The 21,708-nt window shown below is 42.5% G+C and overlaps 1 protein-coding gene across 3 annotated transcripts; it reads right to left on the bottom strand.

Moving 5' to 3' along the window:
* Positions 1-1,430: 1,430 nt before the first annotated feature.
* On the bottom strand, positions 1,431-20,685 carry E2F7 (E2F transcription factor 7). Of its 3 annotated transcripts, XM_086884237.1 has the most exons (13): positions 20,627-20,685; positions 20,388-20,468; positions 18,179-18,454; positions 16,101-16,269; positions 13,546-13,827; positions 12,748-12,906; positions 11,568-11,705; positions 10,528-10,722; positions 9,786-9,870; positions 8,647-9,160; positions 7,501-7,771; positions 5,834-6,258; positions 1,431-4,595 (listed from the first exon to the last, which is right to left on the bottom strand). In XM_086884237.1, the coding sequence occupies exons 2-13, from the start codon at positions 20,466-20,468 to the stop codon at positions 4,419-4,421; spliced, it is 2,772 nt and encodes a 923-aa protein (XP_086740363.1). In that variant the 5' UTR covers positions 20,627-20,685; the 3' UTR covers positions 1,431-4,418. The 3 variants fall into 3 exon arrangements, with proteins under 3 accessions (XP_086740363.1, XP_086740364.1, XP_086740365.1); XM_086884238.1 differs by lacking the exon at positions 20,627-20,685 and having other exon boundaries at positions 7,501-7,768; positions 20,388-20,624; XM_086884239.1 differs by lacking the exons at positions 16,101-16,269; positions 18,179-18,454; positions 20,388-20,468; positions 20,627-20,685 and adding an exon at positions 14,168-14,748.
* Positions 20,686-21,708: the final 1,023 nt, after the last annotated feature.

Genomic DNA, 21,708 nt, shown 5'->3' with positions numbered 1-21,708 from the left:
TTTATGCTCCTTTACATCTCAAGCTATTAAATTTTAAATTTTTAAGTAGGTCATGGAGTCTTGCTCAGGAACTCTGGTCTGGAAGGAGAAAGCATTGCCATGACCCAAGCACCTCACAGAAAAGCCTCCTTGTTGACCAAGACAGCAGGTGAAGACCTGCTTCCCTGGACATGATGGGAGCAGGCTTTACTTTGCTGCCTGCTGGAGGCTTCCCTTTTGCTTGCCTCTGGCTGGGTTTGCTGGCAGTACTCAACACCTTCCAGCACCAGGGGGTGACTCTCCCAGCTGGCTCTGGGCTGCCCAGCCTGTAAAACACCAAGGCATTCATCGGCCCTGGTACTGCTTGTTAACTTCTCTTTTTTATAGAGAACTGAACCAGATGGAGTTTGGTGTACTCCCCTATTTTTACTTCAAAAAAGGGGAGTTTTAAGTGCACCTGTGGAGGTGAGGACAAGAACTGTTGGAAGATACAGCCCTGCTCCTCCTCAAGGAAATGATGACCATGGTCCTGTCAGCGGAGCTGGAGCAGGATTAGGGCTTGTTAGTGATTCTCATAGTGTAATCTTATTAATCTAATTTTTCCTGTATCAATGGAAAGGGAAAGGTATTATTGTTGGAGCAGCAGGTCAGAAAAACTCCAAAAATAACACTGAGTGAGCTGCTGAGTTTTCCTTTTAGAAATGAGTTTTGAGGATCTCAACCATTTGCAGCTCACAGTAATTTTGCAGCCAGTGTGGGTGCCATGGGACATTAACTCACATCTCTTTAATCTTGGGAGGGATAAGGTGGCAATTACTGGGCTTGCTGAAATCAAGTGAACCTGCCATAGATTTTAACGGGGACAAACTCAGGTTTGGGTCGAACTGTGTCTTATGTGTGTGGTTAGGAAAGGGCAGGAGAAAGAGAAGTGGAAGCCACGGGTCTGTGGCTGTGTTGTCCACTTGTTCTTTCCAAGCAGCTGTGGTTCCTAAGGACACCAAGCAAGCAGCAGCTCCTCGGGTGTCTGCGGCTGCAGTCGGGCAGGCATTGCTGCCATCCTGTGGAGAGCAGGACCCAGGGACAGCTGCAGGGCCATGGGGGTCCAGGGTCTGGCAGGCCCCTTGGCACTGCTGGGGTGGCCTCCCTTGGTGGCCAGCTGGGGATCACCTCACATGGCTTTGGGCCAGGGCCACCCAGTCTTGCCCTGGCCTGCTCCATGACTTTAAGAGCCAATTTACACTGCTCCTCGTGCCTGCAACAGCTGGGTTGTTGAACTGTGCCCATGATGCATGAAACAGCTGGATGCTGGAGCCACTGGGGCAAGCTGTTATCCTCTGCTAGTCCTTCAGTGCTCACATGCAACAGAACCTCCTCACCTGGACATGTGGTGCAGGAATATTTCTTTTCAAGGGTGTCCTTGAAAGTCTTCCATACTGAAATGACAGCCTCAGTTTTAATTTCATTTTTTATTCTGTATAAGCTTAACATTTTGCTAACAGATACTATAAAAAAATATTCAACCCAACAGTGTGATTGGAGTAAAGCTATATGCAGACAGGTAAACAGATAGCTAGAGAGCAGGAAAAGCAGGACATCTAATCACCGAAGAACTGTTATAAAACAGCAATAAAATTAATATCTATAATTAACTAGCAGTGCAAAAAAAAAAAACAAACTGGAAGCAGCTTTACATTAAAAATACAGCTTTTTAAATACAGAAATAGCACCAATTTACAGAAGACAATCAGAAATGTAAACGTGGCAGATAGATTCAAGTATAAATTATATGCTCCTCAACAACTGAGCTGGGACAGAAAGGTTTCACAAACCCTGCAGAACTTCCTGGGTATGCACTTTGCCTCAGTGCAAATACAAATTTTGCTTTTCCAAAGCTACTTTGCTGATGAGCTGTTCCTAGTTTATTTAAATTCTTAGCTTTCAGTGAAGGTAAAGATAGGAAATGTAAACCCATTCCCTCTTGGCAACCAACTGCTCCCCCTCACCAGTCTAGTTCAGCAGCTCGGGTACAGAACAAAGCTGCCCCCACTGCTTCAGTGGTCTCACTCTATTTTAGCAAGAATTTTGCATTGACAAAATCAAGACAGCATATCCACATCCTTTTTCTCCTAGGCTCAAAACCTGTTTTCCCATCCATGACCCACAGAAGACGGAGTCAATCTCATTTCTAGACCCGCTGTATTTACAGAAAATCAAAACTGTAAGCAGAAATTGGAAATTGAAAATCCATTTTCACTCCCTGCATTTTCAAGTATAGTTTAAGTTAATTATGGCACACAATAACATCACTAACAAAGAAAGGCAATTTTGGTGATGATGCTTCAACTTTGCCTCTTTGAAGCAAAGAGCCAATATTAGCTCTAATCCTCCCTGCTCCCAGCTGCCATATCACTAAAATGCTGCACTGTACCAGAGGGAGAGAGAAGAGACAAGGTTTGGAGAATCAGCACCCACCGTTTTCCCTGGAACCCCAGCAGCAACACATGCACACCAGCAAGTGCAGGGGCAGCACTGTGCTAGTTACACACTGCTTTTCAAAGCAAAATTCATCTAAGTGGGTGTATAAGAAGAAATAATTCAAAAGAAAAAGCTGTAAACTTTCTTAACTGTAGTGTCATTAAATATTAAAAAATTAGCAGTCTGAAGATGTCTCTTTACCACCCCTGAAATTTCCTATGATAATTCTGCTATAGATTTTCTTTCAACAAGGGCTACCCAAGCCCTCCCAAAAACCTGTTATTGGTCTAGTCTAAGAGAAGGTCACATTACTCAAACTCTCAACTCCACTAAAATCCTTTCTTAAATTTCATTTTCATTATACATTCATTATTAAAATAAGATGCCCTCATCAAATTCCCAGCCTCAAAGTCTTAACCTCCCTTGACCAACAAAATAGCACATCCAAGAGTGCATCTACCCTTGGAAAATCAATACCAGTACCAAAGAGAGAGAGCTGATCATGCTGGCCTTACATTTGCTAAAAGTCCAAGCTAAAGTGATGTCAACAGAAACACTTTCTGTCTGTTGAACAGGAGACTGCACAAATTTAATTGCAGTTTGCTACATGAGTGAAAACATACCCAAACATAAGAGCATTAGCTCTTAAAATGATGTGCTATACTGATAATAGCACCATCTATTATTTGAGGACTTTGAATGTGAACTATTACGACCTTTCTTCCTCATTGTCTTCTCCTAGGGTATACTGATAATTTTTATATTACTTTATAAAACAAGGCTCCTGCTCTTTTCAACTTCTTTTTCTTGTTTAGATAGATAAGTTCTCCCTTGTCTTCCCAACATGCTCAAATGCACTATTAACTAGTCACAAAACGCCCGTAAGTGAAGAGTTAGGCACTTAAGTACATACCCCTTAAGTACACTTAAGTAAACAGCTAAGTAGGCACTTAGTAGACTCAGGTTAGACTGAATCTAATCATGAGTGAGGTTAATGACTTATCAGTATTCCTTGGTCAAAAAGTCTAGACTGTATATTTAAACAGAAGATGAAATCTAAGCACAGTCCTCTCAGTGGTTTGTCACTCTCAAATCATTTTTCAAATCTGTTTAAGGATTCAGGTTTTGTATTCCTTACATCTAGCGTGCATATTTTGCTCAAAGTAAAAAAAGAACAAAAACCATCCAACCCAAGGACTAATACAGTTCATTAACACAACTATAAAAACGTTAACATTCACAGTTATTTTGGTCTTAATATTTTTCACATGTATACATTCAATCATACTGTGTTATTATTAGGTTTTTCTATCCACAAGTGCTGGGCAAATTGTACAACAACCAACTGACATTCAAGTAATCCTACCCTGAGAAAATCTGTTATTCTGAAACTGCAAAAATCCTTTCTTTTCATTAATCCCACTCCAATATACAAAATAAAAAGCAAGGGGTTGCACTGCAGAGGCAGGATTTGACAGATTGGAACCAAGGAAGTAGTTGCTCTCACAACTGCAAAAGTTTATCATTTTCACCACAGATTTACTCAGGGTAAGTAGAGTAAATGCAAATGAAATGCTTACCCCGGATAAGTGCTAGACATCTCACTTAAAACCATGAATAAAGAACCCCTGGGGACTCCAAAAGAATCTGTTTGCATCTCTTCACAGAAATGAAGACAGTTTCCCAAATTAAAATCACAATTACAACTTGATGCTCACAAGGCTGTGTGAAGCACAGAATCTGAATTCAAATCAGTACTGAAGGAACAATTCAGTAAAAGGATTTCTGTACCAAGGGTGATTTTGAAGAAGATGGCTAACAGAACCAGTGGGTGAATAGATAGTGGGGAAGCATGCCAAAAGGGGTGACATTTTAATGTCCTCCTCTTGCCAGGTAAGAGCTTGTTCTCTTGTAATTGATACAGGGTCTGAGGACAATCTGCCCACCCCTTGCAAAGAGTGGAATTAGTCAGGGCTGGTACTAGAGATTTCCAGTCTCCTCTGCACAGAGCTGGCATTTCTGGTCTGGTTGCCTTCGTTTTTCTTCCATGCCACAGGGTCTCCAAGACTTCCAGGAGTTTTGAAAAATGCCTCATGATGTGCAGAACGAATGCTCTTGGGAGTGAGAGGAGCTGATGAAGGCTATTTGTGAGAAACAAAACAAAACAAAACAAACTGAAAAAAACAAAACCAAAATTATTTGGCAGGATTTTGTCAAAGCCTACACACAAGCAGGCAAACAGAGGACAACTGGAAGACATTAATCCTGTAACCTGCTACACATCCTTTCAGAAGCTCCACGTGAAAAGCTTTTTGCTCTGGAACTGGATGCTAGTACAGCACTGCTGGAAGATGAAAGCCTTTAACTAATTTCCAGCTTGAATTTTTTCATAATTAGTTCACACTCATTTGTTCTTATGACAATCTTGTCCATTAGCTTCAATGGCTCTCTTCCATGATGTTTTACTCACTTTTGTTACTTGTTACCATTGAGAGAAATCAAAAATTACTCTTCTAAATCCTGACCACTTCTAAGTGCCACTCTACTGAAAATTCCAATGTTAGCATCTGTAATCAGACTGGCTGCCAACCATTCTCTTATTACAGTCTTTTCCTAAGCTTGAAGAAGACAAAGTAATGTTTATAACACTTCCAAATGTTCAATCTATTTGTCACTGAATTAGGCAATAGGCAAACAAATCACAGATTTACAAATATAAATTGAGTTAGTGCCAAAATGTCACTGCTAATAGTTGTAAAGGTAACACTGTGTGACATGACTGTTTTATGTCACTCACTGTGTTTCAGATAAATGAGTCTTCCCTCACATTTGAATTTCTGATTTTTTTAACCAAAAGTCTGGTTCTATGGTAGATTAAAAAATGTATACAAAAAGATCAACAATCCCACAATAATTGTTTTCACTCAGCTCTGATGCTGCTATTACTTTTCCATTACACAGTGGAGAGAGATCAGAACAGGGCTGAAGGGATAACCCATGACACTACTACCTGAAAAAGTATTGCAGCCAGCTGACTCCTGAATTCTGACACATAATCCTCCTGTCCTCCTAATGTTTTTCTGTAGCCATTGCATAGCACACAATGACACTGTCAGATGGGGAAAAAAAACTTAGATTGCTGGGGGATTTTAGAATTTCTGTAAGAGTTATAAAAGCACTTCACTGTTCAGGACTAAATGTGCTGTGCTGTGTATTGAACAGTGTCCCACCCCCTGTGCCACCGCTAGGACAGACACATATAGGCTAAGTGGAGACACCAGCTCTCAGCATTGACACAGGCACCAGCCTGCGGCACACGCTGCTGTCAGGCACCTGACACAGCTCTTCCATCACCGCTCCTGCTCACCTTTCCCCTTACCTGCTGCAGCTTCAGGAGGGTCACCGGGTGTCCCATACACACAGGGGAGTCCAGCTTAACAGCACTGCAAGACCTTGTAAGCACAGGACTCAGGTGCAGAGCGGGGTGAGCCGGCTGCTGTGGATCCGCCGAGGGGGCGGGTGAGACCTTGGGGGTGACGACGGCCGTGGTGCTTATGAACACGGGGCTGGTTGATGCCAGGCTGGACATGCTGAAATTTGTGGAGGCAGCAGCTGAGAAGGAGCCATCGGGAACTGGGGAAAGAGGACTGCTGAACGAGGGAGAGCAGACGAGAGGGAAGGAAGCCAAGGCTGCTGATGGCACCATGACACAGGGTACACTTAGAGACGACAACTGGTTCGCAGCCAGGCTGATGGCACCAGGGGCTTGGTTTGCAGAGAACAGGAAATTAAAACTGCTTAATCCTAAACCAAAGAGAGAAAAAACAAAGCATTAATACACTTGAAAAAGGGAATTAAACTACTGCAACTTCATCTACAAGAGGAAAAAGGTGTGACAATAAAGTCTGCCTAGGAAGTAAACTATGACAAAATAATAAAAAATAAGGAAGAAAATTGTCATAACCCCCTAACTCTTCTGTCCAGCTCCCTTTCCTTATCTGCCTCCATTTTCCTCCCTACTTGTCTATTCACTGTACCTGCATCCATTTACTTAGGTCATATGAAGTACCAACCACACCCCTTACTGTTTTCTGCTTCTGACTGATTGCAAGCAACATCCTGGCTAAACAAATTTTTTTTTCACTAACTGGAATCATCCTCTGCTATATGCAAACATGTACATTACTTTTAATAAGGGAAAAAAAACCCTGACAAATCAAACCCAAAAAATGGGAGACACCCACAAGGATATATCACAGAGATTTTAATTTTGCTTAGAACAGCTGAACTACTGCGTTGAAGCAGAAGCTGCTCTGGCTCCTAGTTTACCTGACCTTCCAGAATAACAGGATCAGCATTTTTAAACTGAGCATCTCCACCCTCAATGAAATGCCATAGACCCCACTCCATGTCATGAGTGAATCAAAGACTAAAGCAGTAGTCATGGAAATCTGCCACATGTCCTGTTCCCACAAAGCAGTCATCCACTGCACAAAAACACAGGCACAAAACATGGTGGACATTAAATCCCATTGCAGTATTTTCAGCTGCCTCCTCTAGATCCCCACAGTGTCATACAAGCAGGGCTGGCAACATTCCCAGTGCCTTGGGTTTCAGGGGTTACACTGATAACGCATGTTACAAGACAGTACAGAGTTACAGAGTTTGAAGGCGATGAAATTCATACACTCAGGGGATGCTGCTGTTCTGTACTGGCCAGCTTACAGCCAAATCTAAACTTCCAGCACCTTTGAGTTTCAAATGTTGGATAAGTGTCTTTTTTTTGCTGCACATAATTCAGGCATACAAACCCTACACTGTTTAATGCTAGTAATGTGTGGGAAGCTCAGAAAAATGCCTCTTTTCAACAGCTGAAAACAACAACAGTTTACACTGAGTCAAGAGATTTCAGAGTTACTAAACTACTACAGAGAACTGCTGTCAGGGTTTTTTATGTCAAATATTCACCTATTTGTAGGACTCAGTATTTTCTCAGTGAACAGATACAGAGGTTTGGGTGCCTCTAGATCTCATGGCTGTCCTTACCAGCAGTAGGCTGAACATAAAGATACTGTGGCTGGAAAGGTTGATTGGCGTTTTCTTTAGAGATGTGCTCATTTCCTGTAGAGGGTTCATCAGTTTCTTTGCTCTGAGATTGTTTTTCTTGCTCCAGACAATCGAAAGGCTTAGCAGACTCCTTGTTTGCTGCCTCTGGAGCAGCAGGACTTGCAAGGTCAAGATGATTTTTTTCGAGATGTACAGCAGCTAAACAGCCACCTCCTGGGGAAGATTCTGCCTCTGGTGACTCAGAAGGCTTCTAAGCAAAAGCAAAAGTGGAAATTAAGAGTCCAAACTGAAATAAAACAGTGCAACACCTCTCATGCACCTTCCTTGTGCATCTGTGCAAAGGAGCAGCACAAACCTGATTAGCAAATCACTAAGCTAAAAATTTTGTTTGAGGGTTTGAAGAGCCATATTAGTGATGCCTAAACTCTGTGCCCTTTGCTGTAGATCACATTCAGTACTTGGATACACTACATAAGAAATACCTGACCTCTGGGATTACTTTTTTATTGACAAAGAGAAACACTTGCTTCAAATGGTTTATATTCAATATTCAAATGGTTTATATGACGTGATCTTGAGCCTGACCCCTACTTTCAGTATTTTAGTGAATTCTGAGATAACTAGGCATTACCTTCATCATCATCATCTTCTCTCACCAGCCTGCTGTGGGCAGCACTGGGCCTCAGAGAGAGGGACTCAGGCTGGAGAGTAGAGGGAAAGATCAAATCATATTTGCTATAGCTCAGTGGAGTAAGTAATGCTGCCGCTGTCAGGGAAAGCCCAAGCTAACAGGGGAAGAAAAGTAATAATTACATTGATTTCTTCCCCTCTGACCCATTGTTTTGCTGAAGAAAATGATCAGGATGCTAATTCCAAAGAACAGCTGAGCATCACATCACTATGCAAAGCAATCCAAGTCCATTTTCCCCTGCTAGTGTGAAAACATCTCTCAGTTAATGCTTATACTTCCTGACACAGCCCCCTTGCAAGTTTATTAACATGTGGGAGACAGCATTTTTCCCTCTCAAGAGCAGTGTAGTGAATTTTCCCTTCCAAAAACACTATCTTAGGCAAAAATCTTTCCTTACTATGCGAAAGCCTAAGTGATAATGAAATTCACTTTACCTTGGGTACTACAAGCGAGAGGGGCACATCACTGTGCTCCAACGTCTGCTTTTTAGCAGCTGGCTCTTCATCAGGTGCAGAGGGCGATGAGTACTTGTGGGAGCTGCGTTTTTGGCACACAGTGGGAGGCACAGCAGCCTGAGCTTCTGCACTCCTGTTTCCCAGGTCTCCTGCAGTGGGCAGGGGCTCGCTCAAGTTATTTTCCTGAAGACCATGGCACAACATAAAAAGGGATGAAGATGGAAAGCACACGAAGGGTTGGTTGGGGACCAGGGTAGGTTTTCCATTTTCTGCATTGGAGTCTGCTGGCGTGGAAGAATGTGAAGCCTGGTTGCTGATACCAACTGGTAGTGAGAAGTTTGGCACATCTGCCTGAACCACAGGGAAAACTGCCTGAGGCAAAGAGTTAACACAAAAATCAGAGTCCCCAGGAACGGGAAGACGGGAGAAGGGTGAGGTTACGTTGGAATTCTTTGCTGAACTTCGTATTGTTTCGGTGTCACAAGCTTTATTCCTAAAAAACAAAAAATCCCCAAACAATAATGAAAAGAGGAAAAACATTTACTCCAAAATTAAATCCCTGTTTTATCCTTAGAAGCAAAGAGATTCTATTTGGACATAAATGTGGAAAAATTCCACTCCCAAACGACAATTTTTACACAGTTCACAAGAAGGGTCACTTTTTATCATTTTTAATAACACAGAAGCAGAGCTCTCAGGTTTTTGGTGGATCAATAATGCTTTTGGCTGCACTTGACTAGTCAGTCATTCAAAAATGAATTCAAATTGGAATAGGTGTAGAGAAGACAGATGAGAGACAGAGATGCCCTTCCTTGGAATCATAATTTGCTCAACCTACCCAGACAATAGGTCAAAGGATGCAGGAATGACCTATATAAAAACATATGACAGAAAGAGCTACTGAAGCAAAACACCAACACTGGTACAAGTACAGGTGGGTGTAAAATGACCATGAAAAAAAAAAAAAAAAAAGCCATGCTGACATCTATCAGTATTAAAATTGTAATAGGGAGACTTTATGGCAATTTTTTTATTTCAGTCTCATCAATGGAATCTGTCCTTAAACTAAACATGACAAGTACAAAGCTGCAACTGGACAAGAGTTAAGACCAACCTACCCAGTATCTTCCTCTATTTTCTGTTGGCAGACAGCTGCTAGATTTATCATTTTGGAACAATTTTCATCTGAATTCACAATAGAGGCTGAAAAAACAAAGAGGCATTCAATTAATCACAGATAGGTTTACCAAGCATGTTTTGATACTGGCCATATAAAATAATTGCTATAATTTTTCAGTCCTGACACATTTTTATAACATCCACTAATCACCTAGAGCCAGAACCTGCAAAATACTGAGAACCCTCAAGTCCCACTGGAGGCGTGTTCAACATCGTCATTTCCCATAAGAGGGAACTGTGAAAAGCTCTCTAATTACTTTATCTTTTTTAACAACTATCTGTTAGATTGTTACAATAAATTTCACTATATTAGGAACCATAAAATAAAGGAAGCATTATGTGGCTAAAGTTTTTATCTTAATCAAATGTTCACAGTACAAACTGTAGTATAGTTGCAGTTAGTAAAGAAGAGAAACATTTACCTGCAGAAAATAAACTGCAGATTCAATTGCATTATGGCCCAGATTCACCTCATGTAACTTGAGGCATTTGACTGGAGGTTCTAAACCAGAAATTTCATTATCACATGAAATATAGGTATGTATCTATGTATCACAGTAGAAATATAGCTACCTCCCAAGAGTAATTCACCTATTTAATTATGCTGATTCACCCAATCAAGTGCCCTCAATTTGGGCAGGTCCAGTGGGACAGAAAAGAACATGCTTCATTAGTAGTTACCTTGCCTCTCTTGATGTGGGCTGTTGGGCTCAGAACTGACCTTCCTTTTGGTTGCTTCACAAGGCTGCGCACTGTTAAATGAAGCGTGACGTGTAAACTTTTGCTTTCCAGTAGCACTGGTCTGGTACTGGACACAGGCTCCTCTCTGTGTCCCTGGCAGAGGATCTGACGTTGGACTATGTCCTCTCAACTCATCTGTAGGGACATCATTTTGTACAACAGTCCTTCAGGCAACACAGCTTGTCATTCAGGCTTCTGCCATATTACTAGACTTGGCATTAAGGGAAGAGGCAACCTCTCAATTATCTCAAACCACTCAACACTGAAACAAGTCTAGAATTCAGTAAGCACCAGTAGACAAGGTAAGGGCTTCCTTCCATCCATTCCATAGCAGCTGCAGCAGCAGCCACTTTCTAGTGTGCTAGCGAGGAGGAGAAAGGCTACTAAGATAGTATTTACGTTATCCTTCATTTTAATTGTTCCTGGCACTGTCCTGATGCAAATATCAAAGCCAAAGGGTTTCCCTTTGCTCTGGCTTCTAGCCAAGGAACATCAGCTCACAGAGATACTCTGTCCCACCACCTTGCTCTTTTGCAGACAAAGCTTTTGTAAAAGGGGCCATATGCAAGAAACAGCCCTGCTCTACCTTGGTATGTACCCTTACAAATAAAGTAAATCACTGTATATTTTTTATAGAATTACCAAAATCTTGCAATCCAGTGCAGCTATGGACCCAGATTTGAATGTATCAGTTCTATCTATCTATCTGTCTATTGGTCTACAATTCATACAGTTATGCATATAGTTATCTAAGTCAGTGTAAGAATACCTACAAGACACAGTATCCTTTGACATCCCTCCACAGATCCAGATCTTGGGTGCAGAGTCTAACATGGGCAAATGTTGAGTTGGCAGCAGTTAATAATCACAGGGTACCCACTGAATGCTGACCCATTCTTTACACACAGAAAGCAACCTTTTACCACTTGGGAAGAGAGCATCAAAGAAAAAAGAATATAAATGCCAGCTACACAAGTTACCAGTGTTTTCAGGGAATTCCACAGGCCCAATCCACTTGAAAGCCGGTTTGCGTCCTCGTTCCTCTGTGACATGGACTTTCTTGATCAAGCCCAGGCTGGTGAGAACATTGGCAATATCATACAGTCTTCGTACCTTTGCTAACAACAAAAGGCAGGAGTAGATAAGAGAGTCAGCTTTACCATGCACACAGGATATATTTTGTGCTAATTTCATTCCAGACTTTGACCACAGCTTTCATAGATGAGGTGGCCAAAATCAAATTGGCATGGACTTAGGCTACTTCCTATGAAGGCTGCCATGCCAGCTCCCACCTGATTGTCACTGCTGTTTCATATCTTAGCTGCTCAGGTTTAAACTCACCTTCCTCATTTTGATGGAAATAGGTTAGGAAGTGACTGCATCATCAACTTGCTCAGCAAAGGCAACTACCTCCACGAAGGTAAAGAGAAGTTGGGGGCAAGAGGCACAACAGTGCACAGCTCCCATGAGGACACATATTTATCATTTTAAAAAATGTAAACACACTCAGAAAAATCTGTGACTCTAGTAAATAACACCTTTGAGCTGACTATGATACCCACATATTTTCCAGCTAAACTCCTCACATTTCTTCTCATACTTAGGGTAGAAATTTAAGACAGAAGTGCAAATGCTTTACTCTAGAAGTACTTTAAAGACTTTAAAGTCTTTATCTTAGAAGACTTGTTTACTAATGCTAAGTTTTCCCATGTTATCCAAGGGATTGAAGTACAAATCCTCACAAACTGAGGATTTGCCATCCAGCTGTAAAAGATTTCTGGGGTAAAAAGGAGAAGGAACACATTTCTACAGAGAGAAAATTCCATTAAATTAAACATGTTTCAGTTCTGAAACATCATTCAGAGCAGTACAGGAAACAGGATTTAAGTATGAAAAAAATAATCAAAACTAACAAATTTTCTTTTTTATTTTGAAGCTGAACTTGGGAGATAACTGTCAAACTGACTCTTCCCCACACCAAGCTCTGTTTCCACAAATACACATTTTCAATGAAAAAAACCCCAGAAAGTATCCCAGGAAAAATGCACAAATTGCTTTTGCTGTTACATACTGGTGTCTGTTTGGTGTCACTCCAAACATGTCCCCATTATCTTTACTCACTGATTGATTGATTGATTTGCCTCTCATTAGCCATCTTACTTTTAAATTTGCTGTGGTCCACTGTATCCTGGGTTTCTTCTATCAGTATCTTTGCTGCGATGTCCAGAGTGACTATCTTGGTCTTGGAGACAAGGAACAGCATGACAAACTTTTGGCTCATAATCCGCAATGACTTGTCCTTTCTGCTGTTTGCAGATGCTGTGTTACAAATAATACCCAAGCCTCTTAGCATATGTCATCCATCACAGCCAGAAAACTAGTAAGAAGGTTTCTCCCACACAAAATAAGTAAAGTATTTCCTTGCCAGAAGGCAGAAATTTATTGAAAGGCAGCAAATAACTGATTAATGCAGACAGGAGTCTCTTCAAAGGGTATTAAAAATTCAAACTTGAAAAATAGGTTTTAGAAAGTGAAATTCCAAAGCTGATTCTATGTTTCATGACACAGTTTTGTGCCACTATAATTTTGTGACTAATGGACTTTGTAATTTAAAACCATTACGTGTTACATGGGGAGCATGCAAAGAGTAGACAAATTCAGATGGTGCTTTCTGTCAGGATAAAGCATGTACTGTCAGATACAAGCAGGGAGAGAACTGGATTGTCCAGCAGAACTTCCTGCCAGTCTGCAGGACAGAGAAGTATCTGTCTTGAGACCTATATTAGGGACAGGATAGAAAGAAGTACCTTCTGTACCTTCCATGGTGAATTCAGCACCTCTTTGCAAAGGAAAAGCTTTTGTTATTTAATTTAAAGGCAAAGCAAAGGAAAAAGTGACACAGTAAACTGAAGAAAGAGATGTGTTTCTGTATCATCAGCCATTTAGTAATCATCTTACCAGAGATGCAGTCTGGTTCTGAAAAATCCAGTAACGGTCTGTCTTGAGAATCTGGAATAATTTCTTTTTTCCGTTCTCCAAATTTGTACTCTAAGTCCTGCTCCTTGTGCTGGGAGGTCATTAACTCTCCATACTGCAGCTCTCCTGCCTCCTGAAGCATTTTCAAAGTTTGGCTGAGGTTGTGCCGGCCATGCCAGCAGTATTGGTTCTTGGCCACACGGCTGACCAAGTGCAATGACTCCAGGACGTTCACGATATCGTAAATTCGTCTCCGCTCAACTCCTGTTTGGGAAGTAGAGAGGGGAGCAGATACAAAAGACATAGATGCTCATCTTAGTTCAGCAAGAAGCAAACAGAGTACAGGTAGACATTTTCAGTGTTCATGTGGACACATTCTATTAGATACATCTATATTTGCACACTGAAAATCTGATTTATGCATGGCCAGGTTCACACTGTTGTTCTGTGTCCATTTTAACTTCCAGACCAACCATGGCTTCAGCTTAAACTGTGTTTAGAACTGATTACCATCTGCCAGCCCCATTCACTACCCAAACTGCCCCAGGGTTTTCAGAGCACTTTGGCTCTTCCTTTCACAGAGCTTCAATACTCAGACACGCACCTGTACACAAGCCTGCATGTAATAGAGGGCAGAAAAGGGTCTGCCACAGCATAAAAGTCCCTCCATACCAGGGGGAATGCAGTCCTCCACTTGCGCTTAGTGACACAATTACTTGCCAAGTAAGTACCAAGTAAAGGGGCATCAAAAGCTTCACAAGGTGCAGAGGTGTAGAGCGGTACAGAATGAGACCTCAACACAACAGAAATGAATCATGAATGCTGGCTGGGTCTATACCTGTGGGAAATTTATGAAATATGTCCAGCTTGAGTTTGGCCTGACTGATGTGAGCAAAGCTGGGGATTGATTATGAACAGGTTGGTGGCAATACTCGCTATCCTAAGTGCTTGTGCCCAGTGCTGTTTGAAGCGTGGCTGTTATATGTAAAACAATGTACTATATGCTGATGGCAGCATCTGCACCAAAAATCTTCTAACACTTAACATCAACTGAGCAGAACAAGTGCTAGCTGTGAAGAATTTGGAGAGAAACACAATTCAAAAAAAACGAGAGGGCTACACATATCCTGGAGTCTGTCAGGCACCAGCAGTACAGCCCCCTTTGTGGCCTTCCACTGGTCTTCTGTGAACAAAGCAATATACATTTGTAGCAAAAGCTGTATCACAGATGCCATTTGTTACATCGAGAGCAGCAACATCAGCAGGAGGTAATTTTGTGGTCACTGAAGCAAGTGGATACAAGCAAGGAACTCAAAACCAAACGGAAAAAGACAACCAAAACCTTCCGGTTTTCGTGAGGTGAAATTTCCAACAGCAAGTTTTAGAGGAAAGCTTCTGTTATTTAGGAAAGCAAGTCAATGCCACTCCCAAAACAGAATAAAGCACTATTCATGTTCAACTGTACAAAGTTGAAGCATGAGCATCTCATGCAAACACATGAAAGAGTAACTGCAGAATCTAAAAGAACAATTCATTTTAAAAATAATTTACCTAATCTGTATTCTAGATAGTATTTCTGATTATTCTGGTATCTATTTACCTAATCTGCATTCTATCCTATTTCAAATTCACTCTACCAAGGCAAAAAAATGGGGATTCCAAGGCCCTTCTTAACAGAGGCACAGAAGATATCATTCTTCTGTTCCTTCCCAAAACAGACAAATTTCATTCTTTTCTCTTAATACCTGAGTCTTAAATGTAGATACAAGATTTATTTAGTTGAAGTCAAATTTTGTAAAGCCCTTCCTAACTAAGAAACCACCTCTCCAAGGATTCGGATATTTTTGTTATTAATCTGTCCTGGCTGAGTTCTCTCTTCCAAGTTTTATCACTTATTTCACTTATTTCATTAATCTTTTAACTAAAACCAAACTTAACAGCAGAACCAGCAAATGGGCTACTCAAAATCTTCTCGCCACCTCAATACACGACATTTTCTCATGGTACTCTCTCAGCTCTCCCAGTACCTTCCCATCACAAGGCAATATTCAAAGCTAAGGTAACCTTGATGAACCATGAGATCTCGGAAGATATGATGTCAAACATGTTCAGAAGTCAGAAAGCAAACACAACTGATCTCCTACACATACCAGTATGCAATAATTTCCTCAAATGTTTCATTTTGACAAAATTTCTTGTCTATAAACCCTCCTTCAGGGGGTTTGTAAATCCTAACTCCTTCAGTATTCAACAAATTGAATATTTAAGACAGCAACTGAGTTCATAAACAGCTGGAAGCAAGATGTGTCCAGTAAAAAGAAAGACAGAAAGCAGATTTCAAAATGGTAGTGCTACCAAACAACAAAGACACTGAAGAATATTAGGCATTTCCAACTTTTGATTAGTATGATTAAAGAGTATCCAGATGCTGGAGAAGGCAGATCTTGAATGTAGTCTGTTAGAATATGATCTTTGGGAGGCCCACCTGTTAGGTTACCCCAGGTGATCAGTTACCCCAGTTTTGCCGGTATACATACCAAGAATTGAAGCCACTTCATCCAAAGAAATGGTAGTTTTCTCTGTTGACAATGGGTAATTTGGATAGCGAGCTAGAAACTTTTGGCACAAGAGTCCTAAGCTTTTCTGTTTTCTGCTGGGTCTCTGCTTTTCAAATTCATCAACCGTGCCGTCATCTACTATATCATACTGTTAAAAAATAAATGTTAACCCTTTAGTGCAGAGCTTTTAAAAGCAAGACATAGTCAAGTGAGGCATATTTCAGATGTCACCAATATTTAAGGTATTTTCTAATTAAAAAAAAAAAACCAAAACATGGACACCTTGAAAGCACAGAGCACTTGGATAACACAATTGCAAGCTCTTCTTACTTCATCACACAAGATACCTGCAGAAAAATTCTCATCTGTGCAATTATGAAATAGTGGCCATACATAAAGGAAAAAAGCCAGAAAGATCAACACCCAAGACTAGCAGATGACAAGATTATACTCAAGAAAGAGTATTTCTTTTGGAAAGAAGGAAGAATATGCTCTTAAACACTTCTGGATCTAATAAAACAGGAGATGCAGAAGCTATCAAGAAATTCCTGCAATACCTCTTTTCGCTGACTTTTACAGTGACTCTTATCACTTTAAAAAAGGTGCTACTCAGTCTTTGAACCTTAAATGTAGTCAAGATGTTAGCTTAAGTAATTCTGTAGGATGGCCTGAATGTGGTCTTTCTGACCCTACAGCAAGGCAAAAAATAGAAACCAGCAAAACCATGGTGGCAAGAATGTAGGAAGAAGTATATTTATTTATCACAAAAAAAGAGTGATAGAAGATTATTTTGCACTGGTTACTCTGGGGTTTTCCTCTGTGTTATAAAAAGGAAAAGAAGTCTTGCCCTCTGGCAAAGAAAAGCTGAAGGTGGTGGTAGCTGTTAAAACCTGTTTCCTTGCTTATGGGATCTTAAACGGTCCTGTGGTAGTTGTAACTAAGTAACCTTGTGGTTATCAGGCTGGTGCTCTGATAGAAAGGAGTTTTAAATGGTAGGGAAATAGCAGTATTTTTACTCTGAAACGTCTGCTTCTTTTGTATGTTACCTTTCTAAGTGGAGAAAATTATTAAATGGAAGTTTTGCGACTAGAAAATATTTGACATCTTTATTGTAGCCACTCCAAAAATGCTGTGTGATCTTAGTGGTAATGAACTAACCTTAAACATCAACTATTTTCTACCTACTGTACACTTTGCTAGCAATGATCTTTAGAGAATTGTTTGCTTTGTTATGACTATAAAAACTGCAGAATTTTCTACACTACTATTGCTACTGCAGTTGCTGTAAAACCTACACTTCTAGAGTGATCTGTACCTATGAAATGATGCTTCTCAGTAGAAGGACACAGAACTATTTTCCTGTTGCTGAAATCACCAGGGAAGGATATCCTACAAGAAATAAACCAGGAGAGGAAAAGCAGTTGTTGGAACAAAAAAAAAAAAAGGATGAAGGAAGAAAACTGTAATGATGCTTACTACAATCTCATCCTCTCCAGGGACAGACTTCCTAAAATGAGGACAGGGGTCAATCCCTGCATTACCTGAGTCATGTGAAGTAGAAATTTTAATGCTTGGCCTTGCTTCCTGACCACTAGTTTGGGGGGAAAGTGGGGAAAAAAGAGTTTCGGAAGACCACTTTGCAAGACAGTTGCAGATGAGGTATAAGACTTGGAAAGTATGTTCTCTCACTGTCAAATTTATTTTTGAAAATGACATTTGCTGAAAACAGATCTGGCAATTTTCTTTCTAATGTGGTTCAAAAGTACTTCAGTTGGGGAAAATCACATTTATGCTCTACATCCTTCACTGTCCTTTTAAGTAATATTCAGGCTCTTGAGGGGATCTCAGGTCAATTACTAATAAGAGTTATTTTTCATCTTTTGAAGTCCTACTGCTCAGTCAGTGCCTTTTTGGTGGTGGCAAGTGTCCTTGGCAATGACTTAAAATTCTGCACCTCTCCATAGGGAGCAAAGAACCAGATGGAAGCAAACTGAGGAGCAACTTAAGGAAAGTCTGAATCCTAGCTTAATATAAGGTAATGGTGTTCTGAGTCTCACCTGTAATGAATCAGGTGTGTCACTCTGCTCACTGTTTTCTATGGGTCTGAAGAGCTCTTTCTTCTTTTCCCTGTCCCTCATGTCAGGGCTAGCAGCACTAACAAGAATCTTCAGGTTAGCAGTAGGAGTCCAGGGATCAGGCTGAGGTCTGTCAGTGATCTTAACAGGTGTGATTGGATTTCTTTCCGGTGTGCAGCCTTTTTGCTTCGATAAATCAATTGGTTCACTCTTAATGGGAGTCTTTGGGGCCATCCTGGATCGATCAAATATGTTTTCCTATTAAAAACAAAGTTCTTTAGACACAAAGTTCTTCAGACACGTTCCATTAATCAATTTCACGATTCTTATGAAGGTAATTTTACTGACCTGTGCCTTGGCACTCACAGCTGTATTTAACACAGTTATTCTGCCTTTGTTGGGAATGTTAAAATATTCTATATGCTGCTGTACTGGAGGAAGTGTATTTGATATACTGCCTTGAAATACAGAAATTTTAATTTATACTGGATTACCGCAAGAACTTTATGAAGTTTTGCCTTTTACTTGGAGTAATTTAACTATTCTGCAGCTGAAATATGTTTTAATAGGTAATTCCAGAGGTCATCTGAACATTCACAGTCTAGCTAGAAAGCAGGAAAAAGTTCTAGTAACAACTGAAACTGGCTTTTTCTAAGAGCAGTTTTGTAGCATTCAGACTGGAAACAAATTTGGCACATCAAAAGCATTGTGCTTTGACCACCTATGAAGAACACTTCTGCATACATTCACCTGTGAATTACCCAAAAGGATGTAATAAATACATCTCTTTTTTACAACTGTCTCACTATTGTTGCAAGCTTACTACACTGTGATAAGTAGGGGTCAATTTACAGGCCATGGTTCTCCTTGGAATATATATTCATATAATGTTGGCACTCGATATTTTCTTGCAATTTCACATTTTCAGCCCTTAAGTAATGCAGAAAGTCTATCTTCCCCTAAAGTTCTTGTTCATTATGTCTGGTGGTAATGGAACTGCAGTGAGGGCAGCTGAAGCAACCTGCTGTTTCAATACCTCAGATCTTCACATCTGTGCAAATACCACAATGAAAAAAGTGTGAAAAGCACATGACTATGCCCTTTCAAATTTTTATTTCCTACTATCAGATCTTTACTTTCTACTATCATAATTACCTACTAAAGTAAGAAACACTTTCACCTTCTCTCCCCCCTTTTTTTTCAGTAGCTGCAACACTGTGTGAAGTCCTACCTGTACTGTACAGAACTGCAAGGGCAGTTGGTAGAAGCATGAGAGAGAGGACAGGAAAGGCCAGCTGATGAACTTAGTATGCAAGCAGTAATTAAAATAAATCTCTGACATACTAAAAGTGGAATCTGACAAGAACTGTGTGAATTTTGGAGGACTCAGATTGAGCATGGACAACAGATCATGAATTGCATTTAGTTCAGGAGACATTACAGAGTAAGGTTATGCCCGAGGCTACGCACGCAGTCTCCTGGCTGGTGAGGCAGTAGGGAAGCAATGAGCTTGTTCCTTGCTGACTGGCCCTCTTGGCTGGAGAACATTGCTTCATGAACACAGACCAGAATGGAAGCCTAGTGGACGTGTCCATCAGCGTGTTTAAACTACTGCTAAATAGCAGAACTGTACTATTCCTGTGCCAGGTTAGGCCTGCCGGTTCTTACCTTTAGAACCATGAGTCTCTACAAGAGCTCTCTCCACCTTACCACATGGTAGTCATTGGACACTTGAGACCACCGAGTGGGCTTTACTCACGTGAAAGTTAAATGGTGTTTCCCGGTGTGTAGTACCAGAGTGCAATCACTTCACTTACTGACAAGGGTGGCATTACTCAGGCTTCTTACACTGGATTATTTCTTTATCTTAAGGGTAGCGCTGGACATGCCAGTGCTCCAAGTGCTCACAGGTAAGATGCTGCTGTACAGACCAACAGGGCAGAGCAGGTTCGATGGGCAGCCCCTCAAACGCTGCCCACAGAAGCCACAGAAGCACGATCCAGAGCCCGGCCCCCCCCGGAGCCCCCCGGGTGGCGGCCCTGCACTGGCGGGGCTGGGGCTCCGTGGCGCCCACCGCTCCAGCCGCCCTCCCTTGCTCCCTGTTCCGGCCCTGGGCTCCGGACAACGCCTTCAGGGAACGCGCGGCGCCGGACCGGACCGGACCGGACCCCCCGCCAGCCCTCCCACTCACCTTCTGAGCCGCCTCAGCGCGGCCCCGCCGCCCCGGCCGGGCGCTCGCCAGGTCCCGCAGCGCCAGGACGCTCACCTCCATCTGCAAAGCGAGAAGGCGCTTTTAGCCCCGCTCTTAAGAGCAGCGGCTCCCGTCCCCGGAGGGACGCGCGGGGAGCGCGGATGCTCTCGGGGCTGCGTTCCCGGGGAGGGAGGGAAGGAGGGAGGGGGCGGGAGGCTCGGCGGGCTCCGCGCCCTCACCTCGGCCGGGGCCGGGGCGCGCGGGGGGCGCGCGGCTCTGCCGCTCCCGCCAGGCGCCCTCAGACATCGCTTTACAATCCGGCCAATCAGGAGCGGCCGCCGGGGAGCCCCGGCCGCGCCGCCGGCCAATCAGAGCGCGGGCAGGCGGCGCGCGGCAGCGGGCGCGCGGGACGGGGCTCCCGCCCGCGCGGAGCCGTTTCGCTCCTTTTCTTGGCGCTCCCCGCCCTCCCCCTCCCGCGCCCTTCCCCTCCCGCGCCCTTCCCGCCGCCGCCGCGCCAGGCGGGAAAGGGCCCGCGGAGCCTGTGCCGGGACAGCCGCCGGCCGCTTTCCCAGAGCCGCTGCCGCCGCCCCTAAACCGGGCAGCGGGGGAGAAAGGGCTGAGTCTGCGGGAGGTGGGGGCCGCCTCGGTGGCCCGGCCAGCGGCTCGTAGGAAACGCCGCCGCGGTGTCCGCGCCGGGGCAGCACCGCCCGCAGCGTGTGTGGAGCGGCTCAGCGGCCCCGGGCGGGACGGACAGCGTGGTGACCCTCCGCCTCATCCCCTGGAGCGAGTCTGCTGCCGGGAAGGTGGAGCGAGCAGACGCCATGGGGAGCAGCCTGGACTTCTGGCTTCTCCCTGAGACTCTGCTCTGCGGTTTTCCCTCCTTTGGTACTTCATTACATATACCGAGATAAAGCAAGAACGGGAAGGGAGCCTTGTCCAAAGTTAACAAATCAAATCCCGGCGGCCTGTGAAGCTGTGCAGTGATGAGATTTCAGTTGTACCTGTTAAGACTAAAAAATCATAACTTTCTGCAATGCAGAATACTTCAGTCATGAAAGTAATTGCTCTAAGCTCGAGACCCTTTCTGGAGGGATTTGCTCTGTGCAGTGTAATTAAATTTGGTTTTTGAAGTGTATTTAAGATTTATTTATTTAGTATAGAAGATTTTTTTTTTTTTAGTTGTAACAGCAGACATGCTGTGTTATTCCTGTCTTGTTTTTTTTGTGGGAGGACTTCCGTCTGAAATAGCTCATGAGCTAGTAATGAGTTGTCACAGAAGAAAAAAATCCAAGGCAGTTCTGATAACTTATAAAAATATTCA

Source organism: Cyanistes caeruleus, chromosome 4 (genome assembly GCF_971803275.1).
Source record: "Cyanistes caeruleus chromosome 4, bCyaCae1.hap1.1, whole genome shotgun sequence".
Lineage (NCBI taxonomy): Eukaryota > Metazoa > Chordata > Aves > Passeriformes > Paridae > Cyanistes > Cyanistes caeruleus.
The sequence above is the reverse complement of the archived record's forward strand: the minus strand, read 5'-3'. Positions and strand labels throughout refer to the sequence as shown.